At 30.6% G+C, this 25739-nt stretch overlaps 5 protein-coding genes across 13 annotated transcripts in view; 2 read left to right on the top strand and 3 right to left on the bottom strand.

Moving 5' to 3' along the window:
- The first annotated feature begins 643 nt into the window (after window positions 1-643).
- LOC105428725 (ftz transcription factor 1) lies at window positions 644-6206 on the top strand. Its single transcript, XM_089076351.1, has 3 exons — window positions 644-1603; window positions 1978-2078; window positions 2170-6206. Exons 1-3 carry the CDS (start codon window positions 1357-1359, stop codon window positions 2314-2316), a joined length of 495 nt encoding a protein of 164 aa, XP_088932477.1. The 5' UTR covers window positions 644-1356; the 3' UTR covers window positions 2317-6206.
- Window positions 6207-7183: 977 nt separating this feature from the next.
- Window positions 7184-10254, bottom strand: ppl (glycine cleavage system H protein, mitochondrial). The gene is made up of 3 exons (XM_011641023.3): window positions 9805-10254; window positions 8218-8361; window positions 7184-7827 (listed from the first exon to the last, which is right to left on the bottom strand). The coding sequence occupies exons 1-3, from the start codon at window positions 9953-9955 to the stop codon at window positions 7598-7600; spliced, it is 525 nt and encodes a 174-aa protein (XP_011639325.2). The 5' UTR covers window positions 9956-10254; the 3' UTR covers window positions 7184-7597.
- Window positions 10255-11494: 1240 nt separating this feature from the next.
- csul (protein arginine N-methyltransferase 5) lies at window positions 11495-15987 on the bottom strand. Its single transcript, XM_089076338.1, has 11 exons — window positions 15530-15987; window positions 15312-15430; window positions 14763-14989; window positions 14244-14423; window positions 13777-13986; window positions 13467-13678; window positions 13271-13393; window positions 12667-12842; window positions 12382-12585; window positions 12129-12307; window positions 11495-12039 (listed from the first exon to the last, which is right to left on the bottom strand). The coding sequence occupies exons 1-11, from the start codon at window positions 15616-15618 to the stop codon at window positions 11887-11889; spliced, it is 1872 nt and encodes a 623-aa protein (XP_088932464.1). The 5' UTR covers window positions 15619-15987; the 3' UTR covers window positions 11495-11886.
- A 748-nt stretch (window positions 15988-16735) lies between these two features.
- Window positions 16736-21621, top strand: yrt (erythrocyte membrane protein band 4.1-like yurt). 2 transcript variants are annotated; one of them, XM_011641022.3, is made up of 7 exons: window positions 16743-17195; window positions 17356-17503; window positions 17581-17757; window positions 17873-18577; window positions 19004-19440; window positions 19732-20154; window positions 20568-21621. In XM_011641022.3, the coding sequence occupies exons 1-7, from the start codon at window positions 17043-17045 to the stop codon at window positions 20697-20699; spliced, it is 2175 nt and encodes a 724-aa protein (XP_011639324.2). In that variant the 5' UTR covers window positions 16743-17042; the 3' UTR covers window positions 20700-21621. The 2 variants fall into 2 exon arrangements, with proteins under 2 accessions (XP_088932461.1, XP_011639324.2); XM_089076335.1 differs by lacking the exon at window positions 19732-20154 and having other exon boundaries at window positions 16736-17195.
- Window positions 21622-22709: 1088 nt separating this feature from the next.
- The window catches only part of Arms (Ankyrin repeat-rich membrane spanning), a 35915-nt gene continuing 32885 nt past the window's right edge, over window positions 22710-25739 (bottom strand). For all 8 annotated transcript variants that reach the window (XM_089076329.1, XM_089076327.1, XM_089076326.1 and 5 more), the window contains one exon: window positions 22710-24700. In XM_089076329.1, the coding sequence (XP_088932455.1) occupies window positions 23949-24700 (752 nt within the window). In that variant the 3' untranslated portion in view covers window positions 22710-23948. The remainder of the gene's footprint in view (window positions 24701-25739) is intronic.

The following is a 25739-nucleotide window of genomic DNA, read 5'->3' on the forward strand; positions in this document are numbered from 1 at the left end:
TGTTTTAATATAAAAACGAATGACAGAGAAACGTTGGCGCGCTTGGTAAAAGCAACCGCATAGTTTTGTCGAGGATCTCCTCGCCGAGAAAAGTTCGTTCTTACCGATAAATAACTCGTTGCCTGGCCTGCTGCTCGGTGCCACGAGCGGGGATGTGAGGTAACCAGCAGCATTGCACAATCACTGAATGATTTCAAGCATCGCCTCATATCTAGGTCATAACAAGATACGTTTCTGGGTTATGGCGGTTGCCCCGAAGCAGGACCGCGTTAATTATAAATTGCATACTTTAATCGGCTGTTTTGTAACAATTTTTTTATTTTTGCTTCAACACGACGGATTTGTTAACGACGATGTAAAGCAGAGCGAGGCCATTTTGTTGAAACTTCGTCGACAATATGGTACATTACCGTCTGGTCTTCATTGCGGTCTTGTTTGAGTCGCGTTGCGTTTCTCAATGAGACTTTTCAAAACACTTTTATATTTCTATAATATATAAATCCTTATTCATATATGTATGTGTACACGCGCGCGCGCGCAAATAAGACTTAATATAAACGTGTGTGTGTGTGTGTGTGTGTGTGTGTGTGTGTGTGTGTGTGTGTGTGTGTGTGCGTGCGCGCGCGTGTGTGTGTGTGTGCGTGTGCGCGCGTGCGCGCGCGTGTGCATGTACATGATGTAATTTAAATAGTTTCTATTAATTATATAGCGTTATTTCTTGTAAAAAGTAAGTAAGTCGAAAAATCCTAAACTATTTTTTCTACAATGCTTAAAGCAGTAATTATAAAGCAATAATTATTGACTAAAGCTAATTTAATCAGCAACCATCGTAGTGTGTGAGTACACGGCTCACAGCTCACGACTCACTAACGTCTGTGAGTCTAAAAGACGACGCTGATTAGATTAGCTTTAATTAGTGATTATTACTTTATTAAGCATTATAAAAAAAAAATAGTTTCAGGATTTTTTCATTTACTTTTTTACAAGGAATAACGCTATACAATTGATATATAATTGATATAGCGCTATTTAAGTCTTGTACATACATGTATGTATATGCATACGTGCGTGCGTGCCGAACGCATTCTCGCAATTATTTTTTCTCACGGAAACTTTATTTTTTTCTTGATTTAACAAAATAAATATTTGGAACACAATATGTGACAAATATTTGTTTTTCAATTTGATAAATTCTGAAAACATATATTCTATTATTATACCGTCGATTATACGCTTTTTATGCAAATTGTTAAAATTCCAAATGAGAAAATGTAAATGTAAATAAATTCTTTTCGAAAATATATATTTATTATCCAATATTTGCATGACATTTTTATTCTTTAGGTCGACGATCAGATGAAGCTACTACAACATTCTTGGTCGGATATGTTGGTGCTAGATCATCTTCATCAGAGGTTACACAATAATCTGCCCGACGAGACGACACTTCACAATGGCCAAAAGTTTGATCTTCTCTGTCTCGGCCTACTCGGAGTTCCTTCCTTGGCCGAAACCTTCAGGGAATTATCCAAAACATTGCAGGAATTAAAATTCGACTCCTCCGATTACATATGCATGAAATTCCTAATGCTGCTGAATCACGGTAAGTAAAATCGAATTCACCCACATTTAACTCGTAAATGAGACGAGCTTTGAGAGACAACAGGTAGTAATTATTTAATTACTAATTACTAATTAAAAATTGGTAAGATTCACACGCGATTCATTTTGAAGTTAATGTTATATACATACATACGTTGCATTTTACACAGTTCTTTTAAAATATATGACATAAAGATCACATTGCAAAGACGATAAGATTTATTACATTATGCTACTTTGAATGTCAAATTTATTACACCATATTATTTATTCTCTGTTCCATTTTTAAGTAATCTCATTTCACATTCCAGTAATACTCAAGTCAAACCTGTGTACACATCCCTTGCATAAATGCATATATTTAATTTGCTGCAGATGTCCGTGGACTAGTAAACAAGAAGCATGTGCAAGAGGGTCACGAGCAGGTTCAACATACGCTTATGGAATACACATTAACGAGTTATCCATCTATACCGGTGCGTTTTATTGCGAAATGCTCCCTCATATATACTTTATCTAAAGCGGGTTAGCCAGATATTTAATTATCTTTATTTTTCATCTGTTTAGGATAAATTTCACAAGTTGTTAGCAGTATTACCGGACATTCATGAGGTGGCAACCAAGGGGGAAGAGCATCTTTATCAGAAACATTGTAACGGAGGTGCGCCGACACAAACACTTCTCATGGAGATGCTTCACGCCAAGAGGAAATGAAACAATCGATTTTACTTGGTAATCTTTGCCATCGAATAAGAAACAAGTCCGTTATCACATATATGTATGCATATGCGCGTACACACACACACACACACACACACACACACACACACACACACACACAAAACACATATACACACGCAGTCCTATTAACGCCCCTAATCGTGAGACAGAGTGGACCTCAAAGTATCTATTAAGAGCTAAAACGCTGCTAAGGTATCGGACCAAGTAAAGGGGCCCTGGTTCATGAAATACCTATGCATACAAATCAAGTATAGACATACATACTTTACATATATATATACATAGTATATGTATTATAAAGTGTATCTAAATATATAAACACAATGACATATATTTTCTATATTTGATGTTGAAGTTTTAGAGATGTATCCGTGAAGAATTACCCCTGTTAATGGGTATAAGCGCAGGGAAACAGTAAGCAAGATGCCTTGAAAACAGTACAAAGGGTGGTTAACAAAAAATATTGGTCAAAGGGCAGGCAACTTTTGTCTAAATAAGTAAAGCTATTTTTCTAATACTTAGAAGCGAATTTATTTTTAAGCATACCACACTGAAGCCTTGCTCTCACTCGAACGAAATATATCGTACTGCTAAAAGAGAATCGAATTCTCTCTCCAGATCAATCGTGCTTCTGCAAGGGATTCAATGGGCATACTTGAATGACAATGAACTTGCATGTGATATACATATGTGTTTGTCGCACGGCCACCTGGGCATCCTTAGAATTTCCTATAAAGAAACAAATCTGCATTTTTGTCACACTTGCACACAGCGGGGCTACTATATTGTAAATACTAGTTAACACATTCCAATTACGTTGTAAAGTACGGATCATGTTAAATATGTAATTACAATATTTTGTGTATAGTTGAATAATGAAACGAAATAAATATATTTCTGTTGCTTACTTGAGGAAAAATCATTAGCTACTTAATGTCTTCACTAATTTTAGGCTCTTATTCATGTATCTTTCTTTATTACTTTTCAAATAGGTGGCGGAAAGGAATAACTACAAATTGCGATATTTTACTATTGTATGTTGTATCATAATAAAGATTTTGTTTAAGAAATAAAAAAATAATTGGAGCAAGGTTTATGTGGTCCTATATTGTCTAGCAATTAATTCTAAACGCATAAGGTAATATTAATCATATTGCAGTTGTTAAATAGAGAAACGTTTAGTAAATGTTAAGATAGCGATCGAAAATAGTAATTTTTCACTAATAGACTATTATTATTAAATATTATTATTATTATTATTATTAATTATTGCTATTATTATTATTTAGCCAATAGTCAGAAATTCTTCAGTGCTGTGAAAGTTTGTCTTTTCGACACCTGTGTGGTATTCGAAGCCATTGGAAATTACATATTATCTCAGATGCAAAGTTTAAACATGACAATCAAGACAGAAATCTTTCCTCGCACTGGTAGATTGGTAATGTTATCCGTTGCGCGACTCCTCTTGTTTTTATTCACGTATCAAACACGTACCTGCTGCAAAAAAAATGCTATTTTACTATTTTCACTTTTTCCACCGATATCTTTCAATATATAATTAGATGTGTAAAGTGCTTGATGTTGGAGAAGCGCGGAAACTTGACGTTTCACGTTAGATTAAGAATCGAGTGTTAAATCAAATCAAGAGGAACGGTAACGAATATTATTACCAATTACGATTCAATATTTTCCCGAGGGCACCACATGTACTTATCGCGTGAGTAAAGATTTGTGTCCACCGCGTCAAGTTTGACTTTACACACGATATAGAATATGCTAATGTTCCCAAATTTTCAAATCGTCCGGTTCTTCACGTTAAGCACGAACGGCGCGCGGAACCAGCCTAGGCTTATCATTGTTCTCATTTTTAATAGTGCTTTTTTGAGAAAAAAAAAAACAAAAATATTTTTATTTAACTCACGACACGAATGACTACCTCTTCATATCTGTGTATTAAGTTTTTATATTTTTACATTTTTAGTAACCACATACCTCAGAATAGACGCCCAGATAGCAATTTGAATGGAATGAATGAATGTAACGTGCATAAACAAATATTTTTAATTCGTGTAGTATGTATACTTACACGTTAAGAAGCTACGATGTAATACTTATTAAAAGTATCGTACCCATTGTATGTTCAGATTATTAGGTCTTAATTAATTATTACCATTGTATTTTCTGCAAATTAGTTCATACTTCTATCGTTTACCATATATTAGTTACTGCTGCCTCATAATTGAAAAATATCGCTTTAAATCATGCATTGCTGTTTGGGTAAGACAAGTTCACGCTACTGTTTATTTATTGTATCATTTTTTTCCACCTCCCGCTCTGAACGTGTCGGTCTGATAATTTTGGAACAAGTCGTATTGATCGCAAACACCATATGTGTTTATTAATGAGAAAAAACTCTTCTAAAAAAGAAAAAAATGATAGTTCTAAATTAATTATCTTTATATATAGAGCATATAGAGTGAAACACATTATAAAGCGTGATACATTAATCTCTTTTATCTTTTAATTTTAGGGAGAGACATTTTCTATAAATTTTGGAAGGGATATAAACCTTGAAAGGGATATTTAACGGCAATAATAATTTTATCTGATAAATATGTCATTTTTCAGTCAATGATAAAAACATTTCTTTTCTTAAAGAAACATTATTTTTCATAATGAACTTTTTGATCAAGATCGAGATCAAGGGAAATTCATATGACTTAACATTAATATAATTTTGCGCCTATCATAACATTTGAAAATTCTACAATCATGTGATAATCATAATATAAGCTTATGATGAATATACACGTAAAATAAGAAAATTACAGATAGCGTGCAAGATTCACATTTCTGAAGCATTCACATTTCTATTAATATAATAGTAAAAATATTGTTATATTAATGAAAATACTTGGTATATGCAATATAAAAATTCATTTAAATGAGGAGAATTATATTATTGGAGAAGAATAATTATTGTTACTCAAAAATGGCGTCAGATATTATAGATGCCGCATGTTCTTTTCGAAATCCCAAAACTTACTTTTTAAATATCTTTCTAAAAAAAAACGATTTTCTAACATATTAATATATCATACTCTAAATGTGTTTCATTCTATATCTACATTCATCCCGATTAACGATTTGATCTGTTACACCACGTTTATTAACCATTGTAATTAGTAAATACAATTACAGCGTTGTGTATATTTTTTTATATTAAATATGTACAGTTACCAATTATGATTGGCAAATGATCTAATTTAATATCGATGTGATTTTTTGATCCAATAAATCGTTGGAATAAAGTTAAAAGGAAGAACTATAATGCGTTGTTAACACTGCCATTAGCAGTTGGCAATTGTAAATTATGTAGAAAAATTAATTGATTGTAAATATATCTTTATTATTAACAGATAATTGTTCCTTTTTAGAGAGCTCTAACAGTGCTATTTTTTATATATTATATTGATTGAAACCCACAGTGATATTATTTTCCTCATTTTGGAATTTTAGGATTGTTACCAGATTACAAAATATTCGAGAGAAAAGAATTGAAAATACTATAATATTAATCAGTATAGTATTTTATTCGAAATTCGAAAGTAATATCTTGCAATTATTCAATCATTCTTATTGATATATATAATTATTACAAAATTTCAACTTCTCGTACGCTCCATCTTGTGCGCTCGGAAAAAGAAAAAAAGAGAGTACTATCATAATTTGTAACTCGAATGCTGTTATTCATGTATCAAACAACATATACTTATACCACAATATTTGTTTGCTTTGTAAAGAATACGAAGTAAAAAACATTGCACAGTGACTAATAAAGATATTGCAACTATCGCAATCAATATCAATTTTGATGCTTGTGCTAAAATACAATATTTTGCACATCAAAATCTCTATGTCAAATTACATTTTGTGATGTGTTAACATTAATAACTTGTTTTAATTTTGCAGTAAATAATTCGCGATATCATTCTGTGAATAACATGGATAATTAAGATCATAAGAGTGTTTGATTTAAGTGTATGCATTTATTACACTTTTTTTACAGTTATTTTTTTAAATAATATAATTATGAAAATATTTTTCAAATAAAAATTATTAAAAATTATTGTGTTTATAAGTATCTTTAAGCGAGTGCTAGTTTTTTTTTTAAATATATACAATATGTACAATATTTTACAGTTTTGTAAGATATTTTTTAACAAATTCAATAAAATGCGATTTTTGATACTTTTCTTCATGAAATATTATTTGTGTTTTTTGAATATGATGAATCAAAGATTAATAAATAGTCTTTTATTAGTAATATTTTGTTTTTCCAATCATACTTAAAAGCTGCATAAATGATACGTCTCATAAACGATAACTGAAAATCACGCTTCATTGCACGTTATTGAATTTGTCATAAAATACTTTATAAAACTGTCATAAAATAAACTGTAATAAAGTATTTAAAAAAACAAAAGTGTTACAAAAATATTTAAGAAAAATATCAAATTTTCATTTAAGTTATATAAATTTTCATAAACAGAACAATTTTTATTTGAAAATTCTTTCATTCTTTATTATTAAAAAAAATAATTAGATATATACACTTAAACCAAATATATATTAAAATATCATTAAATGTTTGTTTTGATGTATTAATTTTTTCATATTTCATAAATTAACGTTTTTATTATTTATAGTATTGAAATTATCAAATGAAGTGATAAATGTGTAATTTCTGTTGTGATTACTCTTAACGTGACCAAGATGCAACTAGAATATTATTTCCCATAGAATGCAATGATATATTTAAAATAAATACGCAATACACTTTGAATTTAGTATCAGTTATTATTAATGTACAATAAAACAAAAGATGTCATTCAACATTTTTTTGCAGTTTATATCAAATTTCATTAAAACTAATTTTTGTTCAAATTTTAATAAATATCATATCTAATTAACATATTTTACGAACAATTACAATAAAATATGTGAACAATGATCATTAAAATATCAAATAATATCTTTAAGCAGAAAATACAGTCTTTGAATTGGAATTCATAATCTATTCTTATATTTAAGATTGTAAGTAAGCTTATATAATTATCTTTTTGGTTAAAATGTAATCTTAAGACGATCTTAAATATAAGAATTGACTATGAATATCATTCTTTGATATTACAAGTGGTAACTTGATTCAAACTCTATGTTAAACAAATTTTTCCTAGCATGTCCATCAAATTTAATGCGTTTCTGACTTTAAGAATACATTATAGGCTTCCTCATTCATTAGACTCTTAGTTTCGTCTGGATTGCTTAATTCTACTTTGAACAACCAACCGTCTTTATAACAAGATTTATTAATTAAGCTGGGTTTACTTTCGACCGCCTCATTTTTCTCTATGACTTTCCCACTGACTGGACTTATCAGTTCCGACGCCGCCTTTACCGATTCCAGGGCTCCGCATTCCTCTGAAAAATTATAATTTAATCTATGAGAAAGATTTCAAATTTTTATTCTAATGAAATCTTTAATATTATATCGTTATATACAGAGTGTCATAGATTTATAGGTAAAAGTAAGAAAAATTAACTTTAAATCAAAATTTAATAATTCTTAAGTTCCATCAACTACACTAGTTTTTATCTAATTTTTTTTTACTATACATCTTAGAACCCTGTAAATAATATTTATATGTAAGAAAATATTACATAAACGTAAATCTATCTGCGAATGCTGTCAAAATTAGAATGATGATTAGTTTTTTTTTTTTTTTTTTTAATGAAACATCCTAGTTTATGTGTGTATTTCTAGAAGCTTCTAAGAATTTCTGAAGCTTTTCTGAATTTTAATAGTGTTACCATCTTTTTTGATCGTGGATCCTACGTCGGGAAGTTGCGCGTATACCACATCTCCGAGTGCATCTTGCGCATAGTCCGATATGCCAACTGTGCCGATTTTATTGTCCATCGTTATCCATTCGTGCTTATCGGTGTACCATCGTTCTGAAAAAAATCACGTGTTTATCTTACAACCATGACTTGATAACAAGAATGCTCATTTCAACCAAGTTGCATCATCAAAGATTTACACAAATTACATGATTTAACTAAGAAAATTTCTTAATAATGAGAAATTGTGAAATGAGAAATAATGAGGAAGAAAGGACTTGGATAAGTGTGATTTCTAATGTAGATAATTTACTTCTAGATGCATCGATTCGTAACTCGAAGTTTATTTTTAGCTCAATTTCGAATTTGGGTTAAATAGTGTAAAAAAGTTTTTACATAGATTTTTGAGATCGTAAATTCTGAATTTATTTCTCTGATGAGAACGGATGAATTTTCTGTGATACAATAAAAGGAAACAATAAATCTCTATTTAAAAAAAAAAAAGTGAAATACAAGGATTTTATAATTATTTTCGTCTGTGGAGAATGCCTTGCTCCAAAAACGTTCTGCGTCGTGAAAAGAAAATGTTTTCTAATATAAACGTATTAAAGAAAAATAACATCTTCTTATCTGCCCCGAGTGCTGTAACAACGATGTAACATGTTGAACGCAACAGTTTAGGAGATATAGATTACAGTTTTGCAATTGTTGAAAAATTATTTCATTGAAATTAGACTATTCCTTGAAATATAAATAAATAAATATATAATCCAATGGTCGCGTTCTGTTAAAAGAAGTTTCGCTTTGAGTAATTCTATCGATTAATCGAATTAATCGTTGATTATATTAATTGAAACTTCGGAAGCTGTCGAAGCTGCGTTGTTTTAACTGGAGAGAACTTGTTACTGATAACCAAAGTTGAAAAGTAACGCTGTTACAGTTATTTTTTTTAATGAACTGGTAATGACGTAATTTTTTTTTAGTAACCATAATGGTAATGTAATTGTATTTTTTTTCAATAACGGTAATGAATTTAAGTTTTTATATTTTGAACTGTTTATAATGTATTAATTAATGTTTAATGTTTTCGACCGATATTCATTATTATATTTAAGATTTTAAAATATTCAAAGTGCAAATAAAAAGATCGTGATATTTCAAATATAGCCAAATTTAGCATTATAAATATCATTTAAAAATTCATAAGATTGAATATAGAAATGTCGAAATTTGGTTGCATTTATGAAATCGGAATCTTTTTATTTGCATTTTGAATATTTTAAAATCTTTCTTCTTAAAATTTTTTGTGATTTTGCGGAAGATTAAAAAAAGAAAAAACTCGCGAAGAAAACTCGCGACTGACGAGTTACTAAAACTTAAATAATCGAGGACTAAATAATCTAAATAATCTTCTTTTTTTTTTTTTTGTATTACACGTAATTTTGGGAAACGCCGTGCTCGCACCCTTTCTCAAAAGTGAACGAGCGAAATGATGCCGAGCCGGCACGCGATCTCAAATGGCCGACCTCACCTCATATGTATATAATACGTACTTACCAACTCTCAAGCATCGAGTTGTGGTTATGGATCGCGCCGCGACGAAAGGGATTCTCAACTTCGGCGCGGCCGCGGCGAGCGAGCCGGACTCTCCGTGCGAGATGAGCGTTTTTATCGCGCACCTGCTGCCCTGGATGATAAATCTTGCCATTTTCCTTCCGTCTGTTGCCACGATCCCCGTGCGAGATCACACCATTAGACCGATGCGCGAGATCGCCTAACCCTCTCGCGACTCGTGACTCGCAGCGCGAGCAAAACGGAGCAGATCCCCGGCCGAATAACGAGAGAGAGAGACGAGACCGTGCGTGATTACGAGCCCCCCCCCCCCCCTGCACGTTTTTGTTTCGTTATCAATTCCTCTCCTATCTCTCCTATCACTCGAAAACTCAATCGAACCGAGTATTCTAAATACCTAAGCGGATCAATGTAAATGAGTACATATGTTGAAGAAACTTCACCAGAGAGAAATAAATCGAAAATAAACACCTTTCAAGTTTTAATTCGCTCTTTTTGAAACATCAAACGTCGATGTACTAAACGTGTTGTAATAGGACAATTACAACACAAATAGCGAGTGACCTCCGATCTTTGAGCAAGCCAGCTTAGTTTCATATTTCTGCTAATCAGCATCATCAGTAGCAAATAACATTTCAATATGTTACTTGCGGAGTACAGTTTTAAGAATATCTTCATTGCGTGAATCCTAAAAATATAATTTGCAATTTTCTAAAATGAATCATAAAAAAGGAGTAATATATAATATAGATTCTCCATGTTAAATCAACAAATTTAATTTTGAAATTATATAATTTATTCCAATTGAAAGTGATTAAATAATATAAAAATAGCTCAAAGAATTATACAATCTACAAATTATTGTTAAAATGAATGCAATTATTGCATTAACTTTGTAATTAGATTTTATATATTGAATCTTTTAAGTGTACATTTTGCAATAAGAGTTTACAAATTAAAATTGATTTTACATTATATTCTTATATACAATTAGAATAATCTTCACTTCATACATATTGAAGATATTATTTATAGTTTATAATTTATTTGAGATTAAAAAGTCTAAATTGTTTCTGTATATTTTGGAAACAGATTTTAAGTTATAAATAATAATTTTTTCCAGTCTATATTAATATTTAATATTTTTAATATTAAATATTTAATAATTATATTTATTAAATAAATAATTTAATAAATTTTTTACACCTATAGATATATTTTTTTTTATTTATGCAATGAGATAGTTTTGCTTATAAACATAATGGTTTCATAAGATTACAATATCTCTTATTAAATGAATAAAAAATATACAAAAAATGAATGAAATTTGTCAAATTGGAGGAAAACACATTCATTATAATATAAACAGAATATATATATGTTCAAGAATATATATATATATGTTCAAAATTATCATTATAGAGATGTTTGCCTCGTTCTATCAGTCTTATAATACATTGAATTTTGATAATGTTGCTTAAATCACATGAATTTAAAAGGACAGTAATAGCATGCTTCGAGAGCATTTTGTAATACATGTTATCAAAATTCTCTAACATATCAATGACTTCATTGAATATCAGTGACCTCAAGCATCATATTAAGATCATCAGTATATGAAAAATTTTGCAAAGAAAAATATTCAAGTCTAACTATAGAGAGATATATATCTTCATTTTACATTGACAATGACTTTATTACTTGATGTGACTGCATAAATATACAAGAAATGCATGAATAATAATGTTAATATACAATACTTTTAAAACGCATGTGCACATAAACAAATAAATTTTTCTAAAACATTTTTTGTGTCATGTAAATAGAAAAATGCATATTAATTCTATATCGTTTTACTTGGATTCTAATGATAGCTTTGCTATTAATGTAATTTTATAAATCAAATTAATGCAAAAATATTACTCAGATATGTATAATGCTCTGTCTAGATATTTTTTAGAAAATTTAACTATATCTGTAATCAATATTTAATCTAATTGACGTCATCTTATATTATAGCGGGAAGTTCTCAAGTGAATAAAAAATAATCAATAATGAATAAATACGTTATAAACCAATAATAGAAGAACGGCCAGTTGAATTATGTATTGAAACTGGAACAGGTTTGCTGAGACACCACTCATACCATACTTTCTTAGAACTACATCTACGCCAAAAATGAACCACTATTTCATCTCCTGCCTTCAATTGTATTGATTCCTGTCGATAAATTTTGTCGATAATATTTTGCTTTATTTATCAAAATATTTTAAGTATATTTTATGAAGAAATTTTTATCTTAAGTATACCTTTAATGGAAAGAAGATTGGGAACCAACTGAACATATCTGGGCTATATGTGGTAGGTTCTATGCTTAATGTGATATTTTCATATAAAATGGTTGCGAAATATCCTGAAAATCCATGTAACACGCAGTTCTGATGTACTTGAAAAGTTTTGGTTTCGTACCTCGAATTGTCAATAACATCTAGAAAATAAAAATGTGTTAAAAGATTAAAATAACTGAAGTATAAATAATCGCGGTGGATATTTTATACAAACCTGTATTCGGATGTTTAAATGTAAAGAGTGGCTTTGGATTTGCTATATCATATTTATTTTGAAAATGTACTACATATGGAGTTTCAAAATGAGCTAATGGATGTTTATCTTTATCTCTAAGCTGTCTTACTTCATTGTATAGTTTAGAAGATTGTATAGGAGCAATATATGAAGTGTATGATTGCGGTATGTTAATTCCGTCATCTAATGAAAATTTAAACAAATTGTTTAAAAAAATATTAATTATTGTTAATACAATTTATGTAATATGCGAATAACGCAAACCTTTTAGGAATTTAAGAACATTATCTAGACATTCTGGAGACAATTCATTATCACCAAAGGATCCGAGTAATTCGGAAACAATGATATCAGCTTTTTCCGGGGGATTCCACTCCCTCATATCGCATGATACGACTGTAACTTTTTCTTTCCACATGTCTCTCTGAAGAGCCTGTAAACTGTAAATATAGAAATAAAATTTTATTTATATATATATGTGCATGTATATGTATATGCTATGTACGTATATACATAAAAACTAAATATGGAATTGAACAAAAAAAATCTTAATATTTTAAACAATTTAAAAATAACTTTTATATATAAAAGTATATAAGTATATAAAGTCAAAACTTTATTAAATAAGATATTAATAATATTAATAATAAGACTTTTTCTGTTTTCTGCCATTTAAATAGCCTTATTAATTTGTACTCATCGAGTACATAAATTACTTTACGCTTGATAAAAGTTAACTATAGCTACTTGTACATCTATAGATATAAGAATATTATTGATTTAGAAAGGAAATAAACTTCTTTTTCAATCTCAGAAGAAATATGAGATCTTGTTCAATTCAATATAATTATTATTTTAAAATTCTTACGTTATCACGGCATTGGGATTCTTCTCCACTGCATATACTTTTACTTTCCAATAGGCCATTTCAGCGGCATTTAGAGATGCAGTTACAAGTGGTCCTCTTCCAGCACCAACCACCATAATAACTCTAAAAATTCGCGATTGTTATACATTCTTGATAGATATTTCATTTATAATCTATAAATTTTAGCTTTACTTACATCATTCTTTCTTCCTCTTTATCCATCTTAGATATTATTGCTTTAATAGCTTCATATATAGCACTTTGATATTCTCGATACTTTACGGAATCCTTTTCAAAGATTTCATAAGTTTGAGACTCGAGGTTATCCATTAGAGGTTGTAATGGACATTGCAAATAATCTTCATATCCGCGAGCAAATTTTTCTACTGTTCCATCATTTTGGCATCCCTAAAGGAATAAAAAATATCATTTTTTAAATTCCATACATAATAAAGAAAAAGTATTCATCTCTTGATAATTTTATATAAAACTTTATAAATTTTTACCTTCCATAAATAGTCAAGATAATTATGATAAAAACTAATACTTTGATAACGTGAAGCGCCTGTTAAAATAAATTGTACTTCCAATGCAGCAAATTTTTTCACTAATGCTTGATGTGCTTTACTTAATACTGGATATCCCTTTTTGTTTGTTAAAAATAATGTTGTCGGCAAAATTAAACATCTCACTGGTTCTCCAAGCCACCTATCAATCTTGCATATAAATTTGTAAATTAAATTTGTTTTATATATATATATATATATATATATATATATATATATATACGTTTTATATAGATATATTTATATTTATAAAATATAAAATTGTATATTATGAATGTGATATGTAATGTGATACACATATACACATATATATATATATATATATATATATATATATATATATATATATACACATACATATGTATGTCACATTCATAATTTATATTGTAAGTTACTCTATAAGCTACCTCGTCTTCCTCAGGTAAATCATGACTGACAATTAAAGCAACGCCTAATCTTTTATTATAATCACATATTATTCTAAAGGCATTCCACCATTCCCAAGGATTTTCTTCTGCTGGACAGTCCTCCATTCTATAAGAATAGGCTTGTCTAATTGGATTTTCCATAGGAACTTGTATCCAAACCTATAATAATTAACAAAATATCTAAATAATTTTAAAAACTTCTTGTTATCTTATTTTACAATTTATTAATAGAAAAATGAAAATTTTAGCCATGTTATATACTGCCAGTACTGAAAATCTACAGTTTATATTTTGTATATTTTGTATATTGTAGATTTTCAGTGTTGATAGTATATATTAGAATATGGCTATATCAAAAAGAAGAATGGCTATATCAGAAGATACCCTCTGTAACATTAAACATATTTTCTTATTTCTAATTCTCATTTAGATATAATTTATCTTTATTCCAATACTTTTAGTTTATCAAAATTAAAATCAATAATTATAAGTTATTACCTGGTAAGAACAATTGTTATTTGCTATTTTGTCAGAAATAATTCTTGCAAGATTCACATTTTTGTTTATCCCATATTTCAATTTAAGAGTGATTCCTGACAAACCGAAATGGCTAGCTAAACTTAATTCCTGATTTAAGGTTTCTTCACTATTTTTTCTGATGATAGAATTGGGTGAATCAACATTGATAAGAGGCGAAAATTTACCAATTATTAAATTATTCCAATCTGTAAAGTAATATTTTAGATTTTGATTTAACTCATTTCAAATATTGATATAATTGATATATGTATATATATATATATATAATATACATGTATATATATGTATATATATGTATATTATATATATGTGTATCTGTATATATATACACACATATGTATATGTATATATATATATATGTATGTATATAATATACATACACACACATATATATATACACACATACATATACACACACATACACACACACACACATACACACACATACACACACACACACACATATATATATATATAGAGACTTAGATATATATATTTCATTTATACCTGAACTGCATAAAATTATGTCAGGCCTAGTAAATGGTCCTGGACGATTTTTGGCACAACCAGAGATAAATTCTCTTTTGAATAAAGGATGAACTAAAGGAACACAAATAAAATCATATCTGGAAATATGAAAAAAAAAATATGATTATAGTAGATACAAACTACATTAGATGTCAAAAATGTCATAAATAAAACATATATAATTGATAATAACTTACTTTGAGTCACTTGCATATACCAAACAGTCATTCAAATTTACAGCACAACAAAAATCCAATCCGCAAGAAACTGGCCGCTGATTTCTCATTGCAATATTTAAGTAAATATACAATTAAATGTATAATTATACTTTCCTTTTCTGAAGTATTTCAGGATGTTACGTGATAAATGTAATTTCAATTCTTTTTATATACATTCACCAAATTCTTTTTATATACATTCACCAAATCTATAAAAACAAAACTGCTAAATAGGATCAACTTTTATTTCGTAATAATCTGAATTAAATGAAATATCTATAAATCAAGACAAATGTTGATATTGATTTAACAACATTCTCTCGCTTTAAATATATCGTTGATTCAACACTTAAATGAGGAGTAATTGATAAATAAATCTACACGTGCCCTAACTATATAGGGTTATGTTTTATCCAAAAGCGCGTCTATATTAATCATAGAGAATATCAGATATAGTAATCGAACTCTATACTAAAGCCGGTACTTTTTTGGCTGCTAGATTGCTTACGTGCTTCTGTTCTGACTATTCTGTTGGCTACTATGTTGGAAATTGTATAACCTGTTGGTTAATTCCAGTCTACAATAGGTGATTTAAGCCTTAAATCATAAGAAATGAGCGAATCAGAGTCGAAGAATAGAAAAATACTCGACTATGATTGGTTAATTTTTTATTAAGGCTTAAGGCTTAAGGTTTAAATCACCTATTGGAGATGTAAAAAAGATAAAAATGACTTATTAATGCAATATTACGATAAAGAAGAAAATTACGTAGTAAAATATAAACTGTGTAAAAAAAATAATAAACCGTGCATTTGATTTGGAAAAGTTAAGCAAGCATTTCCTAACAAATCACCAGGAGGAAATAATAAAAATACAAAATACAATATCAGAAACGTGGATAGCCCATAACATTTTGCTATAAATAGCAATAATTATAAAATAAAATGCAATCATTGCAATTTAAATACCCTCACGATATTTACAAGAATAAATCATTTATTCAAATAACAATTGCTATTTATAGCAAAATGTCTATGCTAGTAAAGAAATTTACTAGCTTTCGAACATATGAAGTTGCAGATACTCTAGTGAATTTCCTCACTTTTGTCATTTCTACCTCATTTGAAGATACATGCGGGTGAATCTTTTTATTACATTTTCCGTGGGATAGCCCCTTTGCGTAATTCTTATGCGAGTGTAGAATATAATGAATCTCTGGTTTGTGTTGGTCTAGCTTGGATCAAGACCACAAAAACAAGAAAAAAAAAAAAAAAAGAAAGAAATAGAATGTAACAACGGTGCGAACGCCGCGAAATTTTCTCAACGAGATCGACAGTCGGTACTTGCGAACGTCGCGCTGTGCCGCGTCGCATCGCGTCGCTCGAGTGTGTTATCACAACGGCGAAGAGAGGGAGAGTGGGCGGATCGCGTCTCGTTCGCGGGTCGATGCTCGACGATCGCGCGTGTCCTGATTTGACGGCGAGGGTCCAGGATGCTGAGATTCCTGTCGCGACGACGGGCGCGTGGCGTCAGCGGTCAGACCACTTCGTCTCAAATCAAGAATCAGCGGCTGCTCAGCAACAAGAATGTCGTGCAGTGCAGGGTGGTACTGTTGGACGGCACGGATCTACCTATAGAGCTGTCGGCAAGTTTTTCCATCCTCTCTCTTCCTCTGTTGTCACAAATTCTTCAAGTCCAGTGCTCCTTTTCCTTCCTTGTTTCTTCCTCAAAGTCATTTTATTTTCTTGCCTGGTCTCTGATTTATATATATTTGCATTTCGAAACTGTTAATTTTTCTCTTTCAGAAAAAAGCATTAGCTAGTGATTTATACGAGCAAGTATTTTATAGTCTTGATTTAATAGAAAAGGATTACTTTGGACTTCAATATACAGATAGCAACAATGTCCAACATTGGTTGGATCCAACAAAACCTATCAAGAAGCAAGTCAAAAGTATGTATTATAGTTGTTTTTAAAAATTTTCTTGGAGAAGTAAATAGAATGTCATATTTATATTATCTTATATTTAGTTGGACCTCCATATACACTCAGATTGAAAGTGAAGTTTTATTCTTCGGAGCCAAATACCCTTCGTGAAGAATTAACACGATATCAATTCTTTTTGCAATTGAAGCAAGATGTGCTTGAAGGCAAACTTCATTGTCCTCATCAAGTTGCGGTTCAACTGGCTGCTCTGGCTCTTCAATGTGAGCAATTTAAACAATATTATTAATATGTAAAAACTAAAATAATCTTATTGCATCTGTTATTATATGGCAAGTAAGTTATATATATAATTAAAAGATGGGGTTCTTATTCTAGCTGAACTGGGAGATTATGATCCTGCTATGCACAGTGCTGCTACTGTATCAGAATTCCGTTTTGTTCCGGGTCAAACAGAGCAAATGGAATTAGAAATACTAGAGGAATATATTAAATGTTCTGGTCTTAGTCCAGCTCAAGCAGAATCTGCATATCTTAGCAAGGCTAAGTGGTTAGACATGTATGGTGTTGATATGCATATTGTCCTTGGTAAAGATGCTTGCGAGTATTCTTTAGGCTTGACTCCGACCGGCATTCTAGTTTTCGAAGGCACGCAGAAGATAGGCTTGTTTTTCTGGCCAAAGATTGGTCGTTTAGATTTTAAGAAAAAAAAACTGACATTAGTAGTCGTGGAGGAGGACGATGAAGGTAGAGGCGAGCAAGAACACACCTTTGTATTTAGGCTGGTGAACGAAAAAGCTTGCAAGCATTTATGGAAGTGCGCAGTGGAGCATCATGCTTTCTTCCGCCTGCGTGCGCCGGTCAAAGGCGCTAGTGGCCGTCAAAACTTTTTTCGCATGGGTTCGCGTTTCCGTTACAGTGGCAAGACAGAATTTCAGACAACGCAGCTAAATCGAGCACGCCGCACCGTGCAGTTCGAGCGACGACCGAGTCAGAGATACGCGCGACGGCAGAGCCACGTCCTTCGCGAGAGACAGCGGCAGCAACAACAGGTCGAGCAGCCGCAACCATCTCCGCCTCCTGGTAAGCTATGCGGAGTATTTGATGGTTGGAGTATTGTTTATTTCGAAACTCATAATAATCTTGGTTTACCGAGTCATTTTTCTTATTTAATTTATCAAAAACAAGAAATTTTCATTTAAAAGAGGAAGTTGAACTTTAGAAATTTGAATAGATAGAAAAATTTGATTAAAAATTTGAAAGAAATTATATCATGAGAACATTTTAAAAGATTTTTTGCGATATTTCTAAAATATTTTTCATGCTTTATTAAAAAAGATATAGCATACACGAAAATGTTAATACAAAAAATTGAAATTGTTGGAAATTATTTCTCTAATCGTCATATTTCAAGTATAAATTTTTTGAAATCGACATTTTGTTATTTGTATTTTGTTTATTGAACGTTTTTTTACATTACGCTAAAGAAATGTTTAAAAATATTTTTAGCCGACGAAGAACCTTTACAACGTCAGCCGAGTCGATCCAGTACAAAGTCTTCAGACTCCTCCAGCGTTCAAGGCACATCATCACCCCTGGTAGATTCTCTGCTCAAGTCTCTCGCCAAAGATCAACAACCACTGGAGGCTAGAAATCAGACAACGGTTGTTAATAGCGAGAAAGAATCGGAACCTATGAAAACCAGTCTGACAGTCGAAACTATTACCAATCAAGTGCAGCTAGTACCTAACAATCAAGTGGGTGGAACGTCATCATTACCTCCTAGAACACCGATTCCACCAGAATCTCTAAAGTGCAACATACTGAAGGCAACTCTTGAGCAAGGAAAGAATTCCAATTTAGTCTCTATCACATCTACAGATGGAGGATCTGGAGTGATTGCGAAAAAGAATCAACATGCAGACGCGGCAACTATAGTTTCCGTGGTAAGCGTCATTATTATATTTTTACAGTTTTTTATTCTGCTTGGATCATTGTGTTTTATACAATGACTATATATTTTTATATTTTATATTTCGTGAAATTGTGTGACTTTTTATACTTGCATTATGTATTAAGTACTGTATAATAGTCTTTTTTTTGTCAAATTTGGCTTATTAAGTTATAATTATATTGAAATTATTATTTTGTTGCTTGTATTTATTTTATTGTGTCTGCTTTATATCGCTAGTTGTCAGCCATAATGTGTTTGCTTTCTTGCTTTCTTTATCAAATAGGGTGGTGACAAATTGACTCTCTCCGTGAGTGGAACGACAATAAATCCTTCTATGGACGACTCCGTAACTGTAACGCATTTCTCATTGGACAGCTGGGGACAAATCGAACAAAAGACCACACCTTTAAGTCCGAAAGTATCAAATCAATCGCAAAATCCTTTTAATCCATTTACTAACGATACTAGCAATGATACATCTAACACGCCTGAAGCTTCCGAGGAGGAAGCAAAGCCGGAAGATGACAAAAAAAAGAACACTAATCCGTTCATAGACTCGAATCCGTTCTTGGGTATACTCAATCCTTTCAAAGATTTACAACCGGTTACTATGGAGAAAAAGGTCGAAGCGGATACAGAAAAAGCTAGTGCACGAGTCGTTAAAACCGAAGAGATACAAACGACTACTACGACTCTTACACACAAGGTCAGTTACATTTTTTTATGCTTGCAGGCCAGCTATAGCGTCCCGTCAATTACATAAACGCCCTATGTGATATCAAGAACAAAAAACTTACTTTTAGAATAAACTTAAGAAACTTAACGCTAATAAAACGAAAGTAAGAAAATTTTATTCTAGAAGTAAGTTAGACCTGTTCCAATTGTGAAAATGTAAAGATAATTCGCTTTGTATTCTATGTGAAAGTCCTTATGCAGTAAAGTGTTAAATATTCTTCAAATTTATTCTTTGCTATTAAAATGTTGCCATTAAAGTCAATCAGTCCAAACAATCCAAACAATATATATACATTCTACAATTAAATTTAACAATTTTTTTAATAATGATAATTATTAGTAACAGAAAAATTAATTCGGTAATGTATTGAAATATCTTTGCAGGATGAGAGTCAAGCGGCATCAGACATTAGTCCTTGGCTGGTAGCAGATCCATCGCAAAGTCCAGCGCCTGATCAAACACCAACTAAGCATACAGTAATCACGAGAAAGACGGTAATTACCACACAGTTATAAAATATTTATTAAGTAGTATTATAAAGGGAGAATTGTGTTGATGTATAACGCGCGAGAAAATAGCACCAATGTGTGTGTGTGTGTGTGTGTGTGTATATATATGTGTATATATATATATATATATATATATATACACACATACATACATACATACATACATACATTTACTTTGATCTTCCTCAAACTGCCTACATCTTTTTTTTTTACTCTTTACAAAGTGTGTAATGTTAGTCATGACAATTGCGGTAACTAAAATTGGACACATAAAAAACTACGTTAAAAAAGTACTTTTTATGAAAGGGTCCTAAGTTGTACTTAGATATAAAAACAGAATACTATTTTGGGAAGGCATTGCTTATAAATCACTGCTAGAATACAATTTATATCGGTTAATAGAGATCATTTTATGCTGATAAAGATTTTGTATAATTGAGAAAGCTTTCATATTTATAACACCGACATTCCTTAATTATACGATGCATTTATTCTGAGCTTATGTGTTGATAAAACAAGTGTCCTTATAATCTGCCAATGCTATAAGTATTTACGCAAGGTCTCTGCCCATCAGCTATGCTTCTTATATTTTTTTTTTGAGTGGGAGATTAATCGATTTCAAAATTATCGAATATTTTATATAAATATAATTGTATATTATATAAATTATATTATATAAATATAAAATTATATATATATAAAATTTATATAATGTATATAATTTATATATATAAATTTATATACATATATATGATGAAATGTTTATATCACCAATCACATGTTATTATTAATTACCGACTTGCAACATCCCGCTCGAAATTATACCTAATTATTCCTCCCCTTAATAAGTCGATAATTTTGAAATCGATTTAAAATATATGTATATATATATATATATATATATATATATATATATATATATAAAAATTTAAGGAATGAAGAAAAATTATTTGATATTAAGACCTTGTTCGCCGATTAATATTATTTATAATCTTACTAGGTTTTTTTTGTGCTTTTACGTCTCTTTTTTCTGCAAAAGAAGGATATGCTCATTCATTTTAAGTACGAAAAATAATGGAGGGCAGCTAAAATGGATAGACCTATTTATATATTTTGAGGCAACGTGTATTGCTTGTGTTTAAATATTAAACTTATGCATTTATAATGTAGCACTTTTGTATTAGTAGCCACTGTGCCTTTAAGTTTTATATGGACAAGTATGCAATTATGCGAATATTAAAAACAAAAAGAACATATTCGCTGACTGATTAAAAATTAAGTATTACATTCCAATTATATACAATATATATACAATAAATATCATATAAATTACGTAATCTATGTGTAAATAGATCTGATCAAAATTTTTGAGAATACTTTTATCAGCAAGGAATTATAAATCCCTTATAATTAATCATTTAATGAAGTTCAATTAATATTATTGATTGATCTATCTTTTTGAGATTTGTGAATAATGTACTTATGTATGATAATGACAATAATTAATAAGTGAATAAAGAATTAACGAATTATCGCCAGTCTTAGATAAAGCACAATTCGTGCCTATATGCAGCTATAACGATATTCGTGTTTATTATTCCACGCCTATAAAATTGTGAAATCGAATTTTTATGTATATATTTATAATAGAGTAATATCTAGTTTATTATTCTGAAAGATATTTTGTAATTTGTTCCTTGTTTTCTCCTTTCTTTCTTTATGCCATAACTTCATATGCATTAAAATACATATATCATCATGCTATATTGTTATTACACACATATACATATATATTACACACATACACACACACACACACACACACACACACACACATCATACATATTATATATATATATATATATATATATATATACACACATATATATACATATAAGCATATACAGAATGTTCCATTTTCAACCTGTATGATTAGCATTCCCGTGTAACAATGATATGGCTGCTATTTTAAACTGATATAATAGTTTTACATAACATATAGATACAAACAATGCATTTAATTACAGCAAAATTATCAGTGTATTTAATTAGCATTAGCAAACATTCCTTACAATATAGAGAGGAAGCATTTGTCCTTAATTATATGTTGCCTTTTTGTAAGTCTATAAATATATTTAGTATATAATAATTTAATATTATTGCTATATATGTATTCGATTGAATTTACTCAATGCAATGTATTGTTTTATTGTATTTAATGTCAAAGAATGAGCGATGTTTATATATTTTCAAATCTAATATATCTACAATTATTCATATATATACACATATATATATGATATTGTAATGAATTATCAATACCCTGATGTATTCCGTCCTAAAGTGTCTTAAATATTCAACGTTATGTATTTACAGTTTTTGCCTTTTAATAAAACAAATATATTATTAATATGTTGCTTTTGTTTCTCTATGATTATTAAAAAATATATCATAAATTGATAAAAAAAATACCAAATAAAAAGAATATACTATATAACAAATACTAAAAATAAATATATTTCAACTAATTGAATTCTCCTTACTGTAATATTCTAATAAAATTTTTTATAAAAACTTTTCAGAAGTAGATATAAATTGATATAAATAAAAATTATCGTTTGTATAAGTTATGTTTGTGACACTTGTCTTATATTTATGTTCAATAAAAGTATATTCTATAAATTCATTAGTGTAATGTAGTCTAATCATGTATCTTGGTCATTTAAATAAAATTTTGTTTAAAATATACTCTTTAGCATTACTATTACTCGAATTACTCTATTTGTGAATTGACGTAAATTGATTATTATATCAGGGATCAGAATATTGATACTATATACTGGGAAAGTTTTTTCATTTCCCTTCCAATACTAATTCAGTATTAATTCAATATAAAAAGGAAACTAGTCAATAAATATTTGCATTCGTAAATGCATTGATTATTTACACGGAATGTCGCTTCGGCATCATATATCCCGAGATCGTTTTGTTTTGCTAAACTAAGGATTTATCGCGCGACTGACGCGAGAAGGCAATATTTGTTCATCATATCAGTCATATTACTGAGCAGATGAATACATTTATCACTTTTAGCTATTAAAAGAAATGCCGCAATATTTACACACAGAAACCGATATCTTATCTCGACTTCGTTAAAATATAATTATGTCGCATAAACCTGCTCAGCAGGTGCCGCATCATCTTCACGCACTATGAGTTAAAGTTCATATATTGAAGATATATTGAAGACAAGTATTAGACAGGCGTTTCCGTATCATCCCACGTTTCGGTGTCGTGCCGAGATGGCGATTCAGTGTTCGAGGACTCGCGTATCATGAGGCTCACGGTATCGGAGTAATCTAGATCTATATGACGTTCTCCATCCCGCGGTAAACTTCTGTTGGATGACGGTGAGCTGCTGTTTTCCGCGCTACAGTCGTGTTTGAACACGCTATCGGATTGGGAATGTGTTGGTGTGGACAACTCGGACACTAGCGGCGTGGACTCGTCATCGCTTTCACCACCGGCTGCTGACGATCCCGCCGTCGGCACGGTGCCGATTAGGCGATCTTTCAGCTTCGACAACTTCTCCAGGCTGGACGTGGGCATTTGTATCGCTACCTCGTCATTGTTCGTCGAAGACGAACGTTTTTTCTGAAGAGGTATCGACGTGATCTTCAGGGATATATTATTCCCCATACATCTGTCGTCGGTCGACTTCGATCTGATGGCAGGCTTCGGCGATGGCGGCGGAGAGACGAATAACGAGGACGGCCTAGTACTGACATTACTATCGGTCCTCTTTAGAGGCTTGTGCGAACAGGCGGATCTTGTACTACGTTGGGATGCGATGCTGCGTTGAGAATTGGTACGTTGAAGGAATACGGTGGAATCGTGCGAGCTGTCGTCCGAGCTGATCGGATCATCGTTAACCGGCACCCAGTGAAACAGCGGACTGGCTTGAAGCAGCACGTACTCTGTATCATGTACCGAGATGGCAACCGGTCCTAAAACAAAAGCTCATGTAATCTATCTTGTACTATATAATTGTCGTATTCTAATCAATTATGATATACGTCTCTTATGAAGCCACTTAAAAGCCACTTTGAAATCCGTGAAATGGATGAATCCCTCTATGAAGATAAAAAAAAAATAAGAATTTACATAGGAATCTGTCAAATTACTGATGGAAAAGAGAAACTTATTCTCCAATTCTCCTTTTTTATAATTCTTTAATTCTGATTTTCAATTTTTGAGCCGCTCTCTGTAATCGATAATGATAACTGACGCCTTCTAGATACAAACTGCAAAGAAGGTAATGTCAAATGTGGTTTGCAAGAAAATTTTATTGCCATATGCTCTGGTAATAACATAATACTGCTCATAACATAGTAGTAACAGTCTAGCAGTAATGTTTGTAGTACACGAAAGTACAGGAAATAGTATGGACCGGAGTAACAGGACGCAACTTTCAATTTTATCGCCAAGTACGATTACTTCATATATAACGATTTTAAAAATATAATACATTGTTGTACTTCGTTGCGATTAGCACAAACATTTTGCCACAAAGGATATTCATTTGATCAACAACAATGCATTATTTATCACAGTCTTTTGTACATGAAGTGTCACAGAAAATATCGAATGATTAGATTAGCTTTGAGAGTAATACCTTTGACATTGGTTTTTTTTTTATCATATCATATTATGCTTACAAATGCAATAAAGTATGCTTGTACATTACCGACTAGCGAAAATTCTTGTTAAAATAATCGATTTTAACATCGCACAATATAAGAGTCTTCATAGCGCGATCCTTATTTTTCTTCTCTTCAATATGGCATTGATATACATCGATATTAAATTAACTTATAAAATGAGCATTATATTACACTAGTCCTATGAATACGCATACAATAATGTTCTATTACTATCGTTAAATGGCCTTCATTTTGTATCTTTCGATATGTCTGAATAATCTCTCGCATTGGCATACGAGTACTTTAAAAAAAATTGTACATGTTTTTTCAGAGAATAGACTTT

The sequence above is a fragment of the Pogonomyrmex barbatus genome, unplaced genomic scaffold (genome assembly GCF_055798465.1).
Source record: "Pogonomyrmex barbatus isolate J1 unplaced genomic scaffold, ASM5579846v1 scaffold2, whole genome shotgun sequence".
Lineage (NCBI taxonomy): Eukaryota > Metazoa > Arthropoda > Insecta > Hymenoptera > Formicidae > Pogonomyrmex > Pogonomyrmex barbatus.